The following is a 19,009-nucleotide window of genomic DNA, read 5'->3' on the forward strand; positions in this document are numbered from 1 at the left end:
CAACGGAGCTTCAACAAAGTACTGATTAAAGGGTCTGAATATGTAATATTTCAGTTTTTTATTTTTTATAAATTTGCAACAATTTCTAAAATCTGTTTTTTCTTTGTCATTATGGGGTATTGTGTGTAGATTGATGAGGGGAGAAAACGATTTAATGCATTTTAGAATAAGGCTGTAACGTACTGTAACAAAATGTGGAAAAAGTCAAGGGGTCTGAATACTTTCCAAATGCACTGTAAATCTGGCAACATAAATCTTTGGTGTTCCCTACACAATGAGGTCATCATGTCAGGAATAAAACTGCTTTTCTTTCCATCATGATTCAGGGGGATACCCGTATGGTTATGGTCAAGGTGGTTATGGACAGGGACAGGGTATGTATGAGAGAGGAGAAGCAAGCCAGCTCAATATTGTATTCCCTTTTACCTCACTCTGGCCTCTCAGAGTGACCATTTTCCAGGAAATGTCATTGGCTTGCACTTCCTGTGACCAATGAGGCGATAGGAGCGGTGACTGTGACAGAATGAGATGCCAATGGGACTGTGTGTCTGAAACCCCATTGCCCACTGAGCTAGAAACACCCTTTCCAAACCAAACCGCTAAAACTCTCATTTCCCCTCAAACAATTGACCTCTGGGACGTTATGCGGTTGTAGCTTTGAAACAACACAAAGCTTGACCATAGCCGGGGAAATGGCTTGTCCTTAACTGCCGAGTGTAGCTAGATAGGTTCAACTGTCATCAACAGTTGCTGATCATATAAAGCTACAGATAATAACTTAGCTAGTAGCTAATAACTACAGTTGAAGTCGGAAGTTTACATACACCTTAGCCAAATACATTTAAACTCAGTTTTTCACAATTCCTGACATTTAATACCAGTAAAAATTCCCTGTCTTAGGTCAGTTAGTATCACCACTTTATTTTAAGAACATGAAATGTCAGAACAATAGAAAGATTGATTTATTTTAGTTTTTATTTCTTTCATCACATTCCCAGTGGGTCAGAAGTTTACATACACTCAATTAGTATTTGGTAGCATTGCCTTTAAATTGTTTAACTTGGGTCAAAGTTTTGGGTAGCTTTCCACAAGCTTCCCACAATAAGTTGGGTGTATTTTGGCCCATTCCTCCTGACAGAGCTGGTGTTAACTGAGTCAGGTTTGTAGGCCTCCTTGCTTGCGCATGCTTTTTCAGTTCTGCCCACAAATTTTCTATAGGATTGAGGTCAGGGCTTTGTGATGGCCACTGCAATACCTTGACTTTGTTGTCCTTAAGCCATTTTGCCACAACTTTGGAAGTATGCTTGGGGTCATTGTCCATTTGGAAGACCCATTTTGGACCAAGCTTTAACTTCCTGACTGATGTCTTGAGATTTTGCTTCAATATATCCACATCATTTTCCATCCTCATGACGCCATCTATTTTGTGAAGTGCATCAGTCCCTCCTGCAGCAAAGCACCCCCACAACATGATGCTGCCACCCCCGTGCTTCACTGTTGGGATGGTGTTCTTCAGCTTGCAAGCCTTCAGCTTGCAAGCCTTTTTCCTCCAAACATAACGATGGTCATTATGGCCAAACAGTTCTATTTGTGTTTCATCAGACCAGAGGACATTTCTCCAAAAAGTACAATATGTGTCCCCGTGTGCAGTTGCAAACCATAGTCTGGCTTTTTTATGGTGGTTTTGGAGCAGTGGCTTCTTCCTTGCTGAGCGGCCTTTCAGGTTATGTCGATATAGGACTTGTTTTACTGTGGATATAGATACTTTTGTACCTGTTTCCTCCAGCATCTTCACAAGGTCCTTTGCTGTTGTTTTGGGATTGATTTTCACTTTTCGCACCAAAGTTCGTTCATCTCTAGGAGACAGAACGCGTCTCCTTCCTGAGCGGTATGACGGCTTCGTGGTACCATGGTGTTTATACTTGCATACTGTTGTTTGTACAGATGAACGTGGTACCTTCAGGCGTTTGGAAATTGCTCCCAAGGATGAACCAGACTTGTGGTCTACAATTTTTTTTTTGATGTCTTGGCTGATTTCTTTTTATTTTCCCATAATGTCAAGCAAAAAGCCATTGAGTTTGAAGGTAGGCCTTGAAATACATCCACAGGTACACCTCCAACTGACTCAAATTATGCGAATTAGCCTATCAGAAGCTTCTAAAGCCATGACATCATTTTCTGGAATTTTCCAAGCTGTTTAAAGGCACAGTCAACTTAGTGTATGTAAACTTCTGACCCACTGGAATTGTGATACAATGAAATAATCTGTCTGTAAACAATTGTTGGAAAAAGTACTTGTGTCATGCACAAAGTCGATGTCCTAACCGACTTGCCAAAACTATAGTTTGTTAACAAGACATTTGTGGAGTGGTTGAAAAACGAGTTTCAATGACTCCAACCTAAGTGTATGTAAACTTCCGACTTCAATTGTACCTAGTGTGTGAAATTTCAACCATGTTCTTAGTGGAGGACTAGTCTCACCCACTAGAGGCCTGGCATGAGGCTATTGGAGAACTAACCCAGTCTCATGTTTCAGGTGCGAGGTATCCTGCTGGTGTTGGTCTGGGAGCAGGGGCAGGAGCAGGTCAAAAAGCACCCAAACCCCCAGGTAAAAACCCTGACACATAAAGCCCAGCTTTGTACTAATACTCGTTTTACACTTACTTTTCCAATCTACCACATATGAACAACATAACATAGTGATGTTATCTTTATTTTGGAGTCGAGTTATCGTAAAAGTAGTAAGAAATGTTGATCATTGAGTCATATCAACGCCAGACACTGAATCTCCCAGGGTACAGTACTGTAGGGCAAGACATAGAAGAAACAAGTGGATACTCCCAGTGGAGACTCCCAGTGGAGACTGATTACCGTCAGAGGCAGAGTTAGTTTGTAACGGTTTTTGCAACATCAAAGTGTGACGGTTTAGAGATAGCAGCACAGACCTCTGGAGAGTCGTTCTATTCTGCCCATAACGGTACTGCGTGAGCTCTGCCAGGGGAAGTAGGATTCCATCATTGTATACAAGATGTTCCTGCCTACAGCGTAGCCATATTCAACAGCAGGCCTGGGTTCAAGTAGTATTTGAAAATCGTTCAACTATATCTCAACTCTTCAGTAAAGCTCCACTCTCTCCTGTTCAATAGGTTATGGTAACCTGGGTGCTGGTGGTGCTGGTTATAATCCAGGTGAGACTGACTGTCCTGCTGTACTTTCTGTAGTTTACTGTAGTTTCTGTAGTTTATTGTAGTTTACTGTAGTTAACTGTGAGGTTTCATCCTCATGTTCAGAAACTGGTAAAAATGCACACACATAGGTAGCAGGATAGTGTCACCTCACTAAGACTCACTGTCAAAACACTGTGATGAAATGACTTCTCTGACAAGTCAGGCATCGCAAGACTAGCATGGCACATATCATGTCTTCATATGGTTAGGATTATGTTAACACATTGGCAGGGTTTTGACTATGTTCAGGATTATACTTGGAAGTGTATCACCAAGGCTGTGGAGCTTTCAGCATCCCCTCCTCTCCTCCTCTCCCTCGCTGTTTGGGATGAGTGTTATCACGCTGTTCCAGCAGTGGAGAGACTGCTCTCTGCCTCAGGCCCCACGGATACTGACTAGTCAATGCCTGCAGGCTATTATCCACCAACCATTGGTCAAATATTCCCTGACACAGAGAGCAGAGCACCCCACAGTACAACATATTGCCTGTTTCACATGCTATCACAAATTGTACAACTTTGCTAATACTGTATGCAAATGTTGTTACCCAAGGAGAATTCAGCACCATTAGGCTTTTGATGAATACTGTAGCTAAATAGTTTGAATAAACACACTGGCCTGGTAAATTTGCATGCACAATGCATATGACCTGATACTATCTCTCAGTTCATACTGCATGTTGTAATTTGACTGGTTGTGTTCTGGGCTTGGCCATTGATTGTTGAGGAAAAAGCCATGCTTAAGTTAAGTCTGAGACCAAAGCTGCAGTAGGGTATGTAACCCTGTCTAAACGTAGACTAGTATATGCAATGTATACAGTATATGTAGTGTTGTTGTGTGTTGTTGTTTGTTCATTTTGGCTGTGTTACCCTTGCAGGAGCTGGTGCAGTCCCAGGTTACGGAGGTGGCTACCCACAACAACGGGGCTACCCACAGCAAGGTGGCGGCTACCCACAGCAAGCCTACCCGGGTAACGTGTATAACCGCTCTATGTGTTAATCAGATGCACTGTGTGTACAGTATGTGTACATAAACATGGGGTTGTTGTTGTTACAGTATCTCTTATGTATAGCGCGTGTGTGTGTGGGGGGGGGGGGGGGGGGGGGGTTGGATGATGGTACTTTTCCATAAAGGTTATTTCCTCTCAGGAGCATGTTTTGTATTGTGAACCCCAAGGACCACCGTGAACACTGACTGTGCCATTTATCAGTGGCAACTACCACAGAGACAACAGCACAGAGCCATTTATCATCTAGAGAGACAAAGGGAAAAGGAGAAAAACAGCTTTTAGCTGTTATAGCTTTTTATAGAGAATGGGATGTTGTGACCCAGGAACTATAAAGATAAAAGTACAACAAAAAGAGCTTGTGGTTTGAACCAAATTTGATAGATGTGTTGGATTTATTGTATTTGTTCATGTTTGTTCATCTTTACAATCCAGTGAAGATAGTGGACGCAAGGCATTCACTATGAGTTCCCCTCTGTAAGCATGCCCCAATCATTCACTATGAGTTCCCCTCTGTAAGCATGCCCCAATCATTCACTATGAGTTCCCCTCTGTAAGCATGCCCCAATCATTCACTATGAGTTCCCCTCTGTAAGCATGCCCATATCATTCACTATGAGTTCCCCTCTGTAAGCATGCCCCAATCATTCACTATGAGTTCCCCTCTGTAAGCATGCCCATATCATTCACTATGAGTTCCCTTATGTAAGCATGCCCCAATCATTCACTATGAGTTCCCCTCTGTAAGCATGCCCCAATCATTCACTATGAGTTCCCCTCTGTAAGCATGCCCCAATCATTCACTATGAGTTCCCCTCTGTAAGCATGCCCCAATCATTCACTTTGAGTTCCCCTCTGTAAGCATGCCCCAATCATTCACTATGAGTTCCCCTCTGTAAGCATGCCCCAATCATTCACTATGAGTTCCCCTCTGTAAGCATGCCCCAATCATTCACTTTGAGTTCCCCTTTGTAAGCATGCCCCAATCATTCACTATGAGTTCCCCTCTGTAAGCATGCCCCAATCATTCACTATGAGTTCCCCTCTGTAAGCATGCCCCAATCATTCACTTTGAGTTCCCCTCTGTAAGCATGCCCCAATCATTCACTTTGAGTTCCCCTCTGTAAGCATGCCCCAATCATTCACTTTGAGTTCCCCTCTGTAAGCATGCCCCAATCATTCACTTTGAGTTCCCCTTTGTAAGCATGCCCCAATCATTCACTATGAGTTCCCCTTTGTAAGCATGCCCCAATCATTCACTTTGAGTTCCCCTCTGTAAGCATGCCCCAATCATTCACTATGAATTCCCCTCTGTAAGCATGCCCCAATCATTCACTATGAGTTCCCCTTTGTAAGCATGCCCCAATCATTCACTATGAGTTCCCCTCTGTAAGCATGCCCCAATCATTCACTATGAGTTCCCCTCTGTAAGCATGCCCATATCATTCACTATGAGTTCCCCTCTGTAAGCATGCCCCAATCATTCACTATGAGTTCCCCTCTGTAAGCATGCCCCAATCATTCACTATGAGTTCCCCTTTGTAAGCATGCCCATATCATTCACTATGAGTTCCCCTCTGTAAGCATGCCCATATCATTCACTATGAGTTCCCCTCTGTAAGCATGCCCATATCATTCACTATGAGTTCCCCTCTGTAAGCATGCCCCAATCATTCACTATGAGTTCCCCTCTGTAAGCATGCCCCAATCATTCACTTTGAGTTCCCCTTTGTAAGCATGCCCCAATCATTCACTATGAGTTCCCCTCTGTAAGCATGCCCCAATCATTCACTATGAGTTCCCCTCTGTAAGCATGCCCATATCATTCACTATGAGTTCCCCTCTGTAAGCATGCCCCAATCATTCACTATGAGTTCCCCTCTGTAAGCATGCCCCAATCATTCACTATGAGTTCCCCTTTGTAAGCATGCCCATATCATTCACTATGAGTTCCCCTCTGTAAGCATGCCCCAATCATTCACTATGAGTTCCCCTCTGTAAGCATGCCCCAATCATTCACTATGAGTTCCCCTCTGTAAGCATGCCCCAATCATTCACTATGAGTTCCCCTTTGTAAGCATGCCCCAATCATTCACTATGAGTTCCCCTCTGTAAGCATGCCCCAATCATTCACTATGAGTTCCCCTCTGTAAGCATGCCCCAATCATTCACTTTGAGTTCCCCTCTGTAAGCATGCCCCAATCATTCACTATGAGTTCCCCTCTGTAAGCATGCCCCAATCATTCACTATGAGTTCCTCTCTGTAAGCATGCCCCAATCATTCACTATGAGTTCCCCTCTGTAAGCATGCCCCAATCATTCACTATGAGTTCCCCTCTGTAAGCATGCCCCAATCATTCACTTACAGTAAATGTAGAAAAGTGTCGGTTGGCCGTAAGTTTAGACTTCTGACAGACTTGACATAATTTTGCAAAACTGAGTTAAATACTAAGAAATAGTCGCCAATAGTTATTTCAAGGTCAAATAGGCTAGCCCCTCAACAGAACCATCAAGAGAATAGCTGTCAATTAAACCTGACCTATTATCCTGACCACATATGCCCACTGGCAACAGGGGTTTGAGCCTTGTCTCAGCCACCCTCTGTCTATGGCCCTACTATCTGTCTCCCTCTCTACATTTCCAGCTGAATTGTAAATACAAAATATAACAGCAAAAAAGCAAAAATTCAACCTGACTCAGAGCGCTGGTATCTCTTTCACTGGCCATGATTACCCCCTGTTTCTGCCTGGATCAGGAGGTGGACTAAAGCCGAATTGTCGACAGACAAGTAACTCAGAACGACAGACAGACAGCCCTCAGGCCTGTTGCTTTCCTATTAGAGCTAACCAGAGACAGAGAGAAGGGAACTGATCTAGAGACAATTGAAAGGAATGGCCAACTTCCCCCTACCTGGTTTAGTTTCCCTTAATTAAATGAATTGAGGGGGAACATTGGGTGCTCTGAGCACTTAATTGGTTATGAAAATAATCATCATTGTTTTTTGATTGAGGTGGTGTTGGGAATGTTGGTCCCTCTCTCTCTGTCGCTCTCTCTCTCTCTCTTAGCGTAGTCCCTAGTTGCTAATTACTCTCACTTTTAGGTGAACTGTAGGTTCTGTGAATTCGATAGCTACTCTGACCATGCAAATCAGGTATTAAAGTTTTACTACCATGGTGCAAATATTGCCCACACACAGAAAACATCAAATACTCCTGATAACCTCCTCAATTTGCAGGTTAAAATGTAAAAGTCCCAATTCCTATTATTACTGATGATATAGAGTTAACTTGAATTGTCCATGACTTTTGTCTGGCAACATGATGATGATGTCTAGCATTATATTTGAAAGGAACCAAATCTCTATTGGTAGATTTTTTCTTTTAACATATAAATACCGTTCATTTCCAATTTCTTACATTTGACATGATTAAAAATAATAATTTCATTCAGGATGTCTCAATGGTGTGACCACCCTTGGGAATAATTAATTGGTTTTTGGATGACTTAATGAGCTCTGCTGCATATTCCTGTCTAGTCTGAAATGCAGACTGTTTACTGACAAAACAGATACAGATGATGAATGTTATTTTTGGCATCAGTGGACGCTTTACCCTTGCAGTGTGCTTGTTTACTATATATCTATACATTTTTTACTATTTGTTTACAAAGACAGTAATGAGACCAAAACATTATATTTTGCTATTGCAGTATTAGTAAAAGCATGTGGTTGTTACTCTATCAGATAATGCTCAACCATAATCGTACTTTCTTGAAAAGTCTCTACATTTTGTCTCACATAAATTTCAAAGCACGTCATCATTACATGGGGGAAATCCCCTTGTGATTATGTGATGTCTGCTGTTTCCTAATCAGATTGAAAGTGTGCTTATGACTATACCTGTTTTGACTGAGAAAGTCCTGAGAAATCACCCATACTGATCATTCTAGTTCATGACGCACCAAAACACGGACACTTTCCATTGGTTATCTATCTGACCAAGTGTGTTTTGGTTGCTTTGTGTGTTCCAATGCACAATGAAGAAAGTGTCTTCAGCCCTCTCACTCTCTATCTAAAAACTCTCTGATCAAAGTTCTTCAAGATTCTACTACATTGTGCTGTTTTAAACATGAAACACCCATAGCAAAAATCATTTCATTCCTTCCAAACTCCAAATCCTTTTTCTTAAATTTAAACATTGTCTGTTTACTAGGAGCATACGGAGCAGGCCAGACGGCACCACTGACTCCTCAACAAGGTACTGGTGTCTTCCTTCTTTCACCTCTTGAAAAGTAACTGTTGTCCTACTCAGCCAAACCTTACACAACACAGCCAGTGAAGGGGGAAAGATTTGCTTGAAATAATCCGATTTTCTTTTACACCTGGTACATTTCCTATTTTATTATAATCAGTCAGTTCTTAGCGGAGGATGACATCATGTAAGATTATTTGGATGAGATTAGAATGAGAGGATGGGGGGGTGATAGAACAGTGAGTTCTTGTCAGTGCAGATGGTGTACCAACCAGTGTCTAGTGGAGTCTGATAATCTGAATTTTCCTGAGCACGGGGAAGATTACTGACGGTGGGATTATGTTTCAAAAAGCAAGGCAGGTTTTTCTCAGCTAGTTTAATAAAACCTATGACAGGTCAGGATTTAGATGATTTGATGTGCTACTCCAGTAGTGCTGTGCTGATATTGCGTGGAAATCTTTGGGATATTAACCTAAAATAAATTCACAACAGTCACTGTCAGTCTGTTTCTGTAGTGCTGCGCCAGAGGAGGCTGGTGGGAAGAGCTATAGGAAGATGGGCTCATTGTAATGGCTGGAATGGAATATATATGGAACGGAGTGTTTGATACCATTCCATGTATTCCATTCCAGTATTTGCAATGAGCCCATCCTCCTATAGCTCCTCCCACCAGCCTTCTCTGTCAGCGCATATGTTTGCTCAGAGCATACAACTGTATACTGGCACTGCCAGGGGAGAAATTACCCAGCATGTGTTCTTGACTAATTGGAATCCACTTTTTCAGCTATATCTTAGCTCTTATTACTTTTAGTAGATAGTCATAAGACTTACACTCACATGGGTTTTTATATAACTATTTAAAACTTTCACATATTTACACTTATCACAAGAATGGTCTAAATGTCTAATCTACATTATGCCAAATCATGTGCTATTGCCAATTATCTGTGCTAATACAGTATCACAAATTATTACTTGTTATCAATGTAGGCCCCTTTATGGTGCGTAGATAAAGTAGTATTCACATTATATTACACACATACCGCTCACACCTCTGAGTACAGCCTGCAACCTACTGTAGGATACCTGCAGTTCAAATCAATACATTTGTAATAGCTGAGCATGATTCATTAACACTATTGATTTGCAGCATCTGTTGCAGTCGCAACACAAGTGAATATCAATAGCCCCTCTGTATCTAGCATATGTGGACAGCCAACCTGTTAGTGTTTGTTGTTAGCCAACCTGTTAGCGTATGCTAACTGACTCACCAGGCTTGCTGGGGCTCTTGGCTGCAGTGGTCAAGCAACAGATGACCATAAAGTTTACCCATCTGTGCAGTGTGGTTAGAAAAACACATTAGAGTTGCTCAGGATATTACTTGCCAACACTGTAAAAAAAAAAAAAGAAGTTAATCACAGGTGTTTTTGTGGTCACTAACTTTTTTCGCAGCCAAAGCAGCCAAGTATGGCCCACTCCAGAGCTTCCTTGGTGGAGCAGGAAGAGGAGGCTACAGACCAGGTACGATAAAACACACATGTGACCAAAGTAGTTCATAAATCTGGTTCCGAACCAAGTAGAAATGCATGAATCCAAACCGTCTTTCAAATGCATGCATTTAAAATATCCTCTCTTCCAATGTGGTTTCTGAACAGGAGGAGTTGCTGCTGGATGCCAAAGCAAATACTGTGGAAGGCGGAAGTAGAGGGTGTTCTTGAGAAGAAGTTGAATTTCAAGAAACAATGGTGCTACTGCATTATCTAGAATGTACATTTTATATGCACAAAATCCCCCATTACAGTATGTAAAGATATGTTGTACTTTATTTGATATTTTTTATACAAACCCACCGACCCAGACTTTTGCACACATTTGATGTGACTTAGTGTTATTGATTGTGCCTTTATCGTTACAGTGGTCATGGTGCTCATCATCTCTTACTGACATGCCTGCGATGCTCCCCTTTTAGTAGCTATACTCAGTAGTTGTGTGTGCATGCATGTGTGTGGGCGTGTTTGCGTGGATGTGTGCCTATGTGGCTGTGTGTACGTGTGCGCTTGCACGTGTTGCCATAGATGTGTGCGTGTTTGGGTAGATAGGAGAATGTGAAAGATTCTCCAGCTATAGAAGCACCAGTTCAGTAACTGTACATCCCTCTACTGCAGTATCCCCATGTGCTTAGTGTCTGTGTGTACCAAAGTTGGAGATCTTCACGTACTGACACGTCAAACTAAGGGTTGAGCTTCAAGAGGTATGGTTGGTAAAGTGCTGATAAACTTTGGCCATGTATCAGAACTGCCTCCTCTAGCTTTCTATCATCTCTGCTGCTATTTATAGCCCTGGGTGAAATAGCAGTATCATAGCGGGTGTGTGTGGGCACAGGTTTCACAGTCCATCTGCCATCAGTAACTATTTTAAGTGCCATGGTTTAAGTAGCCTATCTTCAGCCTTCTTGCCTTGATTTCCGCCAAACTTGTGAAGTATGAAGAGCAGGTTTTGCTCTGAATGTGGGAAAGCTGATGACAATCAATCCAAAGGTGTTCAAAAGATTTTTAGGTGATCTTTAGTGATATTCATATCATACATTGTGTCGGTTTGTACCAATCCTTTGAAATGCGGTGTGTTTTGTTTCTTAAATGATTTGTATGATTTTAGTTTTTAGAAATGCGGGTTTTACAAAAATGTAAAAGTAAAACTGAAATCCTTTCGATACTGCTCTGGCATGTATGACATGTATGACATGAACATTTTGTTTTCTTAATTATGTATAATTTTTCTGGTGTCCAAGATTAAGTGCCTAGAATGTTATGCATATCTGGAATCATTCTAGTTTCACATGCAGTTATAGTTTAATTTATGCAAATTGTCTCTCATTATTCAAGTTTCAAATGTTTCTGGTCAGAAAAGTAGACTATCTCCAGATTTATGTAATCTAGAATAAGGCAACTAACTGTATGTTGTAGTAATAGCCCTAGGTTAACATGACTCTCACTTGCTTCAGTTCTTGTAGCCTACTCCGTGGTGCTTTTTATGAACTGTGTGAGCCGCTCCTATCAGGGGCCGCTGCCCTGTGCCGTGGGATAGTGTTCATCTGATTTAAACAGAGAAAAAATAAGGAATTATGGGGTTTTGCACTTTTTAATTTTCATCGCACATTTGACTTGTGCCCAGCAATACCGGCCTTTTATTTGCTTCAGTAAAAAAACGAAATAAAATTGTTTTAATGAATACACATTTGTGCCCAGGCATCAGCGTTTTTCCATATGCACCAACACTGCACCAACATATCAAAATGAATCAATGGCTCAAATGTTATTCAAGAACTTTAAAATGGCAGAAGGTAGGCTAGTCTTTTAATGCAACTAGCCTATTCCAGCCTGCTCTCATAGACTAGATGATACAGCTCCTATTTCTGTGATGGGTGCACTGCGCATCCCTTCCTCTCTCTGCCCTCAGTTGCTTGTGCTTTTGCTGCGCAGACAAAAATTCCAGGGATTGTTGTCGGTTGGCCAACCCATAGCTTCCTCTCTCCTCCCTGAATGTTTTAATTCGCCCATCCTCTCTTCTTCGAATGAATCGCAGAATATCTTTCGAAGTAGTGTCAAGCTGTAAGGGGCGTCCAGCGGGCTCCATATACACACACAACACTACTAGACCGGTTATCTGTTCATCAGAGGCAGGCTCTCATAGAGCTCCGAGTCGGAGAGTGAATGAGGTTGATGCTGTTCTGTTGTAACTGGAAGGACGAACGTATGGGAGAGGAGGAAGGTGAGTTCAAATTTTCGATACGCAGTTTTTCTCTGGAACGACGATAGCGGGTGTCTTGAAACGTGTCAGGGCGGGAGATGTTATTAGAGCTAGTGTAGTGAATCCTTCATCGCCCGATAACAGATGCTACACTGAATTCATAATAAACAACACAATATATACATTGTTTTATGGTGTTTTTGGAGGGTGAGCTTGATGACATGTATTCTTTGAGAATGATCAATAAAGAATGTCCTTGTTTTGCTGCAATAACACAAGTAGGTAGTCGTTCTATTTTATTTCCGAGTAACCCGCTGCATAATGATAACACGGCCGGGATGGTGTTTAGAAGTATAATAATTTGGGTATTACAACTGTTAATGTTTTGGTTAGTTCAATCTAATTAAATACAAATTACATGGGACAGTGAAACCACAGCACTGCTCTGACCCACAACAACACAACTTCAAAACTGATAGTTACACTTTCTTTGAAATAATCAATACCCTTTCTTGGCATTCCATTCTTGTGAATCCATGACCTCGTTTACCCTAGTTGCAATGTAACTAGTTCCACTGATACTTTAGCTAGCTCACTAGCCTATATTGTGGAAGTTGAATATACAAAATAATATAGACTACAATATAACATTTATGAAAAAGGACAGGTAGGAAACTTGTCTATGACAAGTAGCCTAGTAATATCAACAGGATAGGGTGCCTAAATATCAGATTGGACAATGTTGTTACTGGGTCCTCACAGGAGGGGTGACCAGAAATTCCTTTGCAAGATCTGGTTTCCATAGTAAGATCAACTGGAGCATTAAACTGCTCTTCCACTAATTGTCAAAGTAATGCCACTAGAAGGGTGTACAATTACTAGTAGGCATATTCCTACTAATGCAGATTCACTTAACAGGTTGTTGAAATCAGATTTTGTTCAGAGATGAAAATGGTATGCACTTGGGCCTTGCATTGTGTGACACTGACACGCAGCATTAGGCCTGATAACCAACAATGATGAGACAGCCTACAGGGAGGAGGTGATGGCCCTGGGAGTGTGCTGCCAGGAAAATAACCTCACACTCAACGTCAACAAAACAAAGGAGCAGATCGTGGACTTCAGGAAACAGCGGGGGGTGCTCCTTCTGCTATCTACATCGACGCAACAGTGCCTCTTCAACATCAGGAGGCTGAAGAAATTTGTTTTGGCACCTAAAACCCGCACAAACTTTTACAGATGCACAATTGAGAGCATCCTGTCGTGCTGTATCACCGCCTGGTATGGCAATTGCACCGCCCGCAACCGCAGGGCTCACCAGAGGGTGGTACGGTCTGCCCAACGCATCACCGGGGGCAAACTACCTGCCCTCCAGGACACCTACAGCATCCAATGTCACAGGAAGGCCAAAAAGATCATCAAGGAAAACAACCACCCGAGCCACTGGCTGTTCACCCCGCTATCATCCAGAAGGCGAGGTCAGTACAAGTGCATCAAAGCCGGGACCGCGAGACTAAAAAACAGCTTCAATTTAAGGCCATCGGACTGTTAAATGGCCATCACTAGCACCTTAGAGGCTGCTGCCCTATATACTTAGACTTGAAATCACTGCCCACTTTAATAATGGAACACTAGTCACTTTAATAATGTTTACATATTATGCATTACTCATCTCATATGTATATACTGTATTCTACTCTCATGCTGCTCCGACATTGCTCATTCAAATATTTATATATTCTTAATTCCATTCCTTTACTTTAGATTTGTGTGTATTGTTGTGAAATTGTTAGATATTACTGCACTGTTGGAGCTAGAAACACAAGCATTTCGCTACACCCGCAATAACATCTGCTAAACATGTGTATGTGACCAATAACATTCAATTTGATTTGATTACAGAATGTTTAGCTCATATCAGTGTGAATGACTGCACCCGAACTATATGCATAATATTTGTGTGTGTGTGTGTGTGTGTGCATGCACGTGCGTGCGTGCGTGCCTGCCTGCCTGCCTGCGTCTATGTGAGTTGTGACAGAGACAGGGCATCTGACTAGTGCTGCTGACTCCATGTGTCTGTGTATCAGTTTGTGATGGACTGGAGTCTGGCCCTCTTGAGACGCAACACCAGCGGTCGTCAGGGAAAGCAGATCTGTCAGAGAGAGGCTGGGAGAGGGCCATTAGTGCAGAGTAGATGTGTTGGCCAATACAATCAATACAACTACTCCAGCGCTGACTTCCTAATATTGAACCACTGCAGGGGAAGGGACCTATTGCCCAGCAAATATCGTGGGTGTGTCCCAAATGGCACCCTATCCCATTTATAGTGCACTATAAGTTGAATATACATAATACTGTCAATGACTTAGGGGAGGCAAATTATATAGCCTACACTATAACATTTGTGAAAAAGAAAAGATCGACCAGATATTTCGCTGCAAGATCAGGTTTCCATTGTAAGATCAGCTGGAGCATTGAACTGCTCTTCCACTAACTGCCAAAGTAATGCCATTTAGAAGGTTGTACAATTACGGTAGTCACTCGAATGCATTTCAATTAACAGGTGTGCCTTGTTAAAAGGTCATTTGTGTAATATCTTTCCTTAATGCATTTGATACAATCAGTTGTGTTGTAACAAGGTAGGGGTGGTATACAGAAGATAGCCCTATTTGGTGAAAGACCAAGTCCATATTATTGCAACAACAGCTCAAATAAGCAAAGAGAAACAACAGTCCATCATTACTTTAAGTCCTGAAGGTCAGTCAATCCGGAACATTTCAAGAACTTTGAAAGTTACATTTAAGGGCAGTCGTACAAACCATCAAGCGCTATAATGAAACTGGCTTTCATGAGCACCACCACAGGAAAGGAAGACCCAGAGTTACCTCTGCTGCAGACGATAAGTTCATTAGAGTTACCAGCCTCAGAAATTGCAGCACAAATAAATGCTTCACAGAGTTCAAGTAACAGACACATCTCAACATCAACTGTTCAGAGGAGACTGTGTGAATCAGGCCTTCGTGGTCAAATTGCTACACAGAAACCACTACTCAAGGACACCAATAATAATAAGAAGAGACTTGCTTGGGCCAAGAAACATGAGCAATGGACATTAGAAAGGTGGAAATCTGTCCTTTGGTCTGATGAGTCCAAATTTGAGATTTTTGGTTCCAACCGCCGTGTCTTAGTGAGAAAAATTTCACAATTCTTTACCTAGGCAGTTTTACATATTTTAAGAGGTGAAAGGATGATCTCTGCATGTGTGGTTCCCACCGTGAAGCATGGAGGAGATGGTGTGGGGGTGCTTTGCTGGTGACACTGTCATTGATTTATTTATAATTCAAGGCACACTTAACCAGCATGGCTACCACAGCATTCTGCAGTGATACACCATCCCATCTGGTTTGCGCTTAGTGGAACAATCATTTGTTTTTCAACAGAACAATGACCCAACACACCTCCAGGCTGTGTAAGGGCTATTTGACAAAGAAGGAGACTGATGGAGTGCTGCATCAGATGACATGGCATCCACAATCCCCCGACCTCAACCCAATTGAGATGGTTTGGGATGAGTTGGACCGCAGAGTGAAGGAAAACCAGCCAACAAGTGTTCGGCATATGTGGGAACTCCTTCAAGACTGTTGGAAAAGCATTCCAGGTGAAGCTGGTTGAGAGAATACCAAGAGTGTGCCAAGCTGTCATCAAGGCAAAGGGTGGCTACTTTGAAGAATCTCAAATATAAAATATATTTTGATTTGTTTAACACTTTATTGGTTACTACATGATTCCATATGTGTTATTTTATAGTTTTGATGTCTTCACTATTATTCTACAATGCAGACAATAGTAAAAATAAAGAAAAACATTTGAATGTGTCCAAATGTTTAACTGGTACTGTATATAACCAAGTTGTCATTACTCATTGTGTATTTATTATTACTTTTCTATTATTTAGTAATTTTCTTTCTCTCTGCATTTTTGGGAAGGACCCGTAAGTAATTATTTCACTGTTATTCTACACCTGTTGTTTACAAAGCATGTGACAAATAAAATTACCCCCAAGATGCTAACCGCTCACTATTACCAATAACGGGAGGTTAGCATATCATGGTGGTATGACTTATTACTTGTTAAACAAAATCTCTTTCTCTAAGCAATTATATTATTATAAAAGAACACGATTTCCCAAGTTATTTGTTTTTTTAAATATAGCTCAGTTTTTTAAAATTTTATACAGTCACTATTGGTCATCTTTGTCAATGTCATCAATAATTTCGGACCCCACTGTATCTAGGTGTACGTCCCAAATGGCACCCTATTCCCTTTATAGAGCACTCGTTTTGTCCAGGGCCCATAGAACTGGTCAAAGTAGTGCAGTATATAGGGAAGTGTTTCCCAACCCTGGTCCTCGAGCATAACAGTACACCTTTTCATTGTAGCCCTGGACAAACACACCTCATTCAGCTCATTGAGGCGTCGATGATTAGTTGACAAGTTGAATCAGATGTGCTCGTCCAGGGTTACAATAAAAATGTGTACTGTTGAGGGTACTGGAGCACCAGGTTTGGGAAACACTGATATAGGGAATAGGGCCCATAGGTCTCTGGTCAAATGTAGTGCACTATATAGGTAATAGGGTGCCATTTGTGATGAAGCCAATAACGTTTTAAGGGCTGCCAAGACCTCTGGAATAAGGTTGGATGGACTCACTGAACCCTAAAAGGCAGTGACAAGTGACATTGACAAATGTAAAACGAGGAAACCGATTTATGAAGATCCGAGCACTTTGTGGCAGCTTTCTGGCTCTTGCTCGCTGTTCTCTCTCTCTCGTCTCGCTCTGTCAATATTTATCTCTCTCTGACTCCCTCTCACTCCTTTGCTTTCTCCCCTCTCTCTCTCGGATGAAACTTTTCATTGCTCACATATGAACATAATCTTATGTTGTGGTTCATCTTATTCATCCTCTACAAATAAATAGTCCTTTTTTTCTGACACCATGTTCCTGTGTGATTACCACATCCACACTTTTCTCATTCTGGATTTACAGGGGTGAAAACAAATGCTCTTGTGATCATTCTAAACACACACACACATACCTACATCCTCCCACAAGTAAAAGCAGCGTAGAATACATTGTGGTTCTTCTGTGTTAATGCACCGCTCCAAAGCTCTGCTTCTAAGAACTGTAGTAAAAGAAAAAAAGCCACATTTGCATGCCCCTGGAAATATCCCACATTTCTAACACTCAGCTTATCTAAAATGAGGATAATTTCCCTCCATTATGAAATTGGGTGATTTTGTGCCTTGAAGCTACTGAGGGTCATTTGATAAACTATTTTTAGCTGTCTAACTGGTGCTATGGTTTAGTTTGTATAGAAAGTATGTGTCATTTGGCGTCAACAGTAATCTTACTTTATTACGTTTGTCTGGCAGTGACATGTGCATTGAAAAAAAACAATTAAGTTAACCAGAAATAGAGTTGAAGACTTGCTTTTGAGTACTTGTCAGGCTTTTTAAAGCATTTTCCACTGAAACAGAGCTATCAATCCTTGATCAATAATATATTGACATACTCCATCACCAGTAGTGATAAGTATTCAGACCCCTCGATTCTTTTCACATTTTGTTACATTACAGCCTTATTCTAAAATGGAATAAATAGTTTTCCCCCCCTCATCATTCTACACACAATACCCCATAATGACAAAGCAAAAACAGGTTTACATTTTGTGTGTGCAAATATATAAAAACTGAAATATCACATTTACATAAGTATTCAGACCCTTTACTCAGTACTTTGTTGAAGCACCTTTGGCAGCGATTACAGCCTTGAGTTTTCTTGGGTATGACGCTACAAGCTTGGCACATCTGTATTTGGGGAGTTTCTCCCATTTTCTCTGCAGATCCTCTCAAGCTCTGTCAGGTTGGATGGGGAACGTTGCTGCACAGCTATTTTCAGCTCTCTCCAGAGATGTTCGATCAGGTTCAAGTCCGGGCTCTGGCTGGGCCACTCAAGGACATTCAGAGACTTGTCCAGAAGCCAACCCATGCGTTGTCTTGGCTGTGTGCTTAGAGTCATTGTCCTGTTGGAAGGTGAACCTTCACCCCAGTCTGAGGTCCTGAGCGCTCTGGAGCAGGTTTTCATCAAGGATCTCTCTGTACTTTGCTCTGTTCATCTTTCCCTCGATTCTGACTAGTCTCACAGTCCCTGCCCCTGAAAAACATCCCCACAGTATGATGCTGCCACCATCACGCATCACCGTAGGGATGGTGCCAGGCGTCCTCCAGACTTGGTATTCAGGCCAAAGAGTTCAATCTTAGTTTTATCAGACCAGAGAATCTGGTTTCTCATGGTCTGAGAGTCCTTTAGGTGCCTTTTGTCAAACTCCAAGCGGGCTGTCGTGCCTTTTACTGGGGAGTGACTTCCTTCTACCATGAATGCCTGATTGGTGGAGTGCTGCAGAGATTGGTTGTCCTTCTGGAAGGTTCTCCCATGTTAACTGAGGAAGTCTGGAGCCTTGTCAGAGTGACCATTAGATTCTGGAGCCCTTCTCCCCCGATTGCTCAGTTTGGCCGGGCGGCCAGCTCTAGGAAAAGTCTTTGTGGTTCCTAACTTCTTCCATTTAAGAATGATGGGGGCCACTGTGTTCTTGGGGACCTTCAAGGCTGCAGAAATGTTTTGGTATCCTTCCCCAGATCTGTGTCTCGACACAATCCTGTCTACGGACAATTACTTCGACCTCATGGCTTGGTTTTTGCTCTGACATGCACTGTCAAGT

The 19,009-nt window shown here is 41.9% G+C and overlaps 2 protein-coding genes across 3 annotated transcripts in view; both read left to right on the top strand.

The window, feature by feature from the left end:
• LOC139549844 (elastin-like) overlaps positions 1–11,715 on the top strand; it is a 91,116-nt gene extending 79,401 nt beyond the window's left edge. Inside the window, exons 62-68 of the mRNA XM_071360584.1 lie at positions 327–374; positions 2,537–2,608; positions 3,147–3,188; positions 4,105–4,197; positions 8,445–8,489; positions 9,936–10,004; positions 10,139–11,715. Of these exons, the coding sequence (XP_071216685.1) occupies positions 327–374; positions 2,537–2,608; positions 3,147–3,188; positions 4,105–4,197; positions 8,445–8,489; positions 9,936–10,004; positions 10,139–10,188 (419 nt within the window). The 3' untranslated portion in view covers positions 10,189–11,715. The remainder of the gene's footprint in view (positions 1–326; positions 375–2,536; positions 2,609–3,146; positions 3,189–4,104; positions 4,198–8,444; positions 8,490–9,935; positions 10,005–10,138) is intronic.
• A 327-nt stretch (positions 11,716–12,042) lies between these two features.
• The window catches only part of LOC139548831 (LIM domain kinase 1-like), a 74,881-nt gene continuing 67,914 nt past the window's right edge, over positions 12,043–19,009 (top strand). For both annotated transcript variants that reach the window (XM_071358698.1, XM_071358703.1), the window contains exon 1: positions 12,043–12,251. In XM_071358698.1, coding sequence (XP_071214799.1) covers positions 12,194–12,251 — 58 coding nt within the window. In that variant the 5' untranslated portion in view covers positions 12,043–12,193. The remainder of the gene's footprint in view (positions 12,252–19,009) is intronic.

The sequence above is a fragment of the Salvelinus alpinus genome, chromosome 22 (assembly GCF_045679555.1).
Source record: "Salvelinus alpinus chromosome 22, SLU_Salpinus.1, whole genome shotgun sequence".
NCBI lineage: Eukaryota > Metazoa > Chordata > Actinopteri > Salmoniformes > Salmonidae > Salvelinus > Salvelinus alpinus.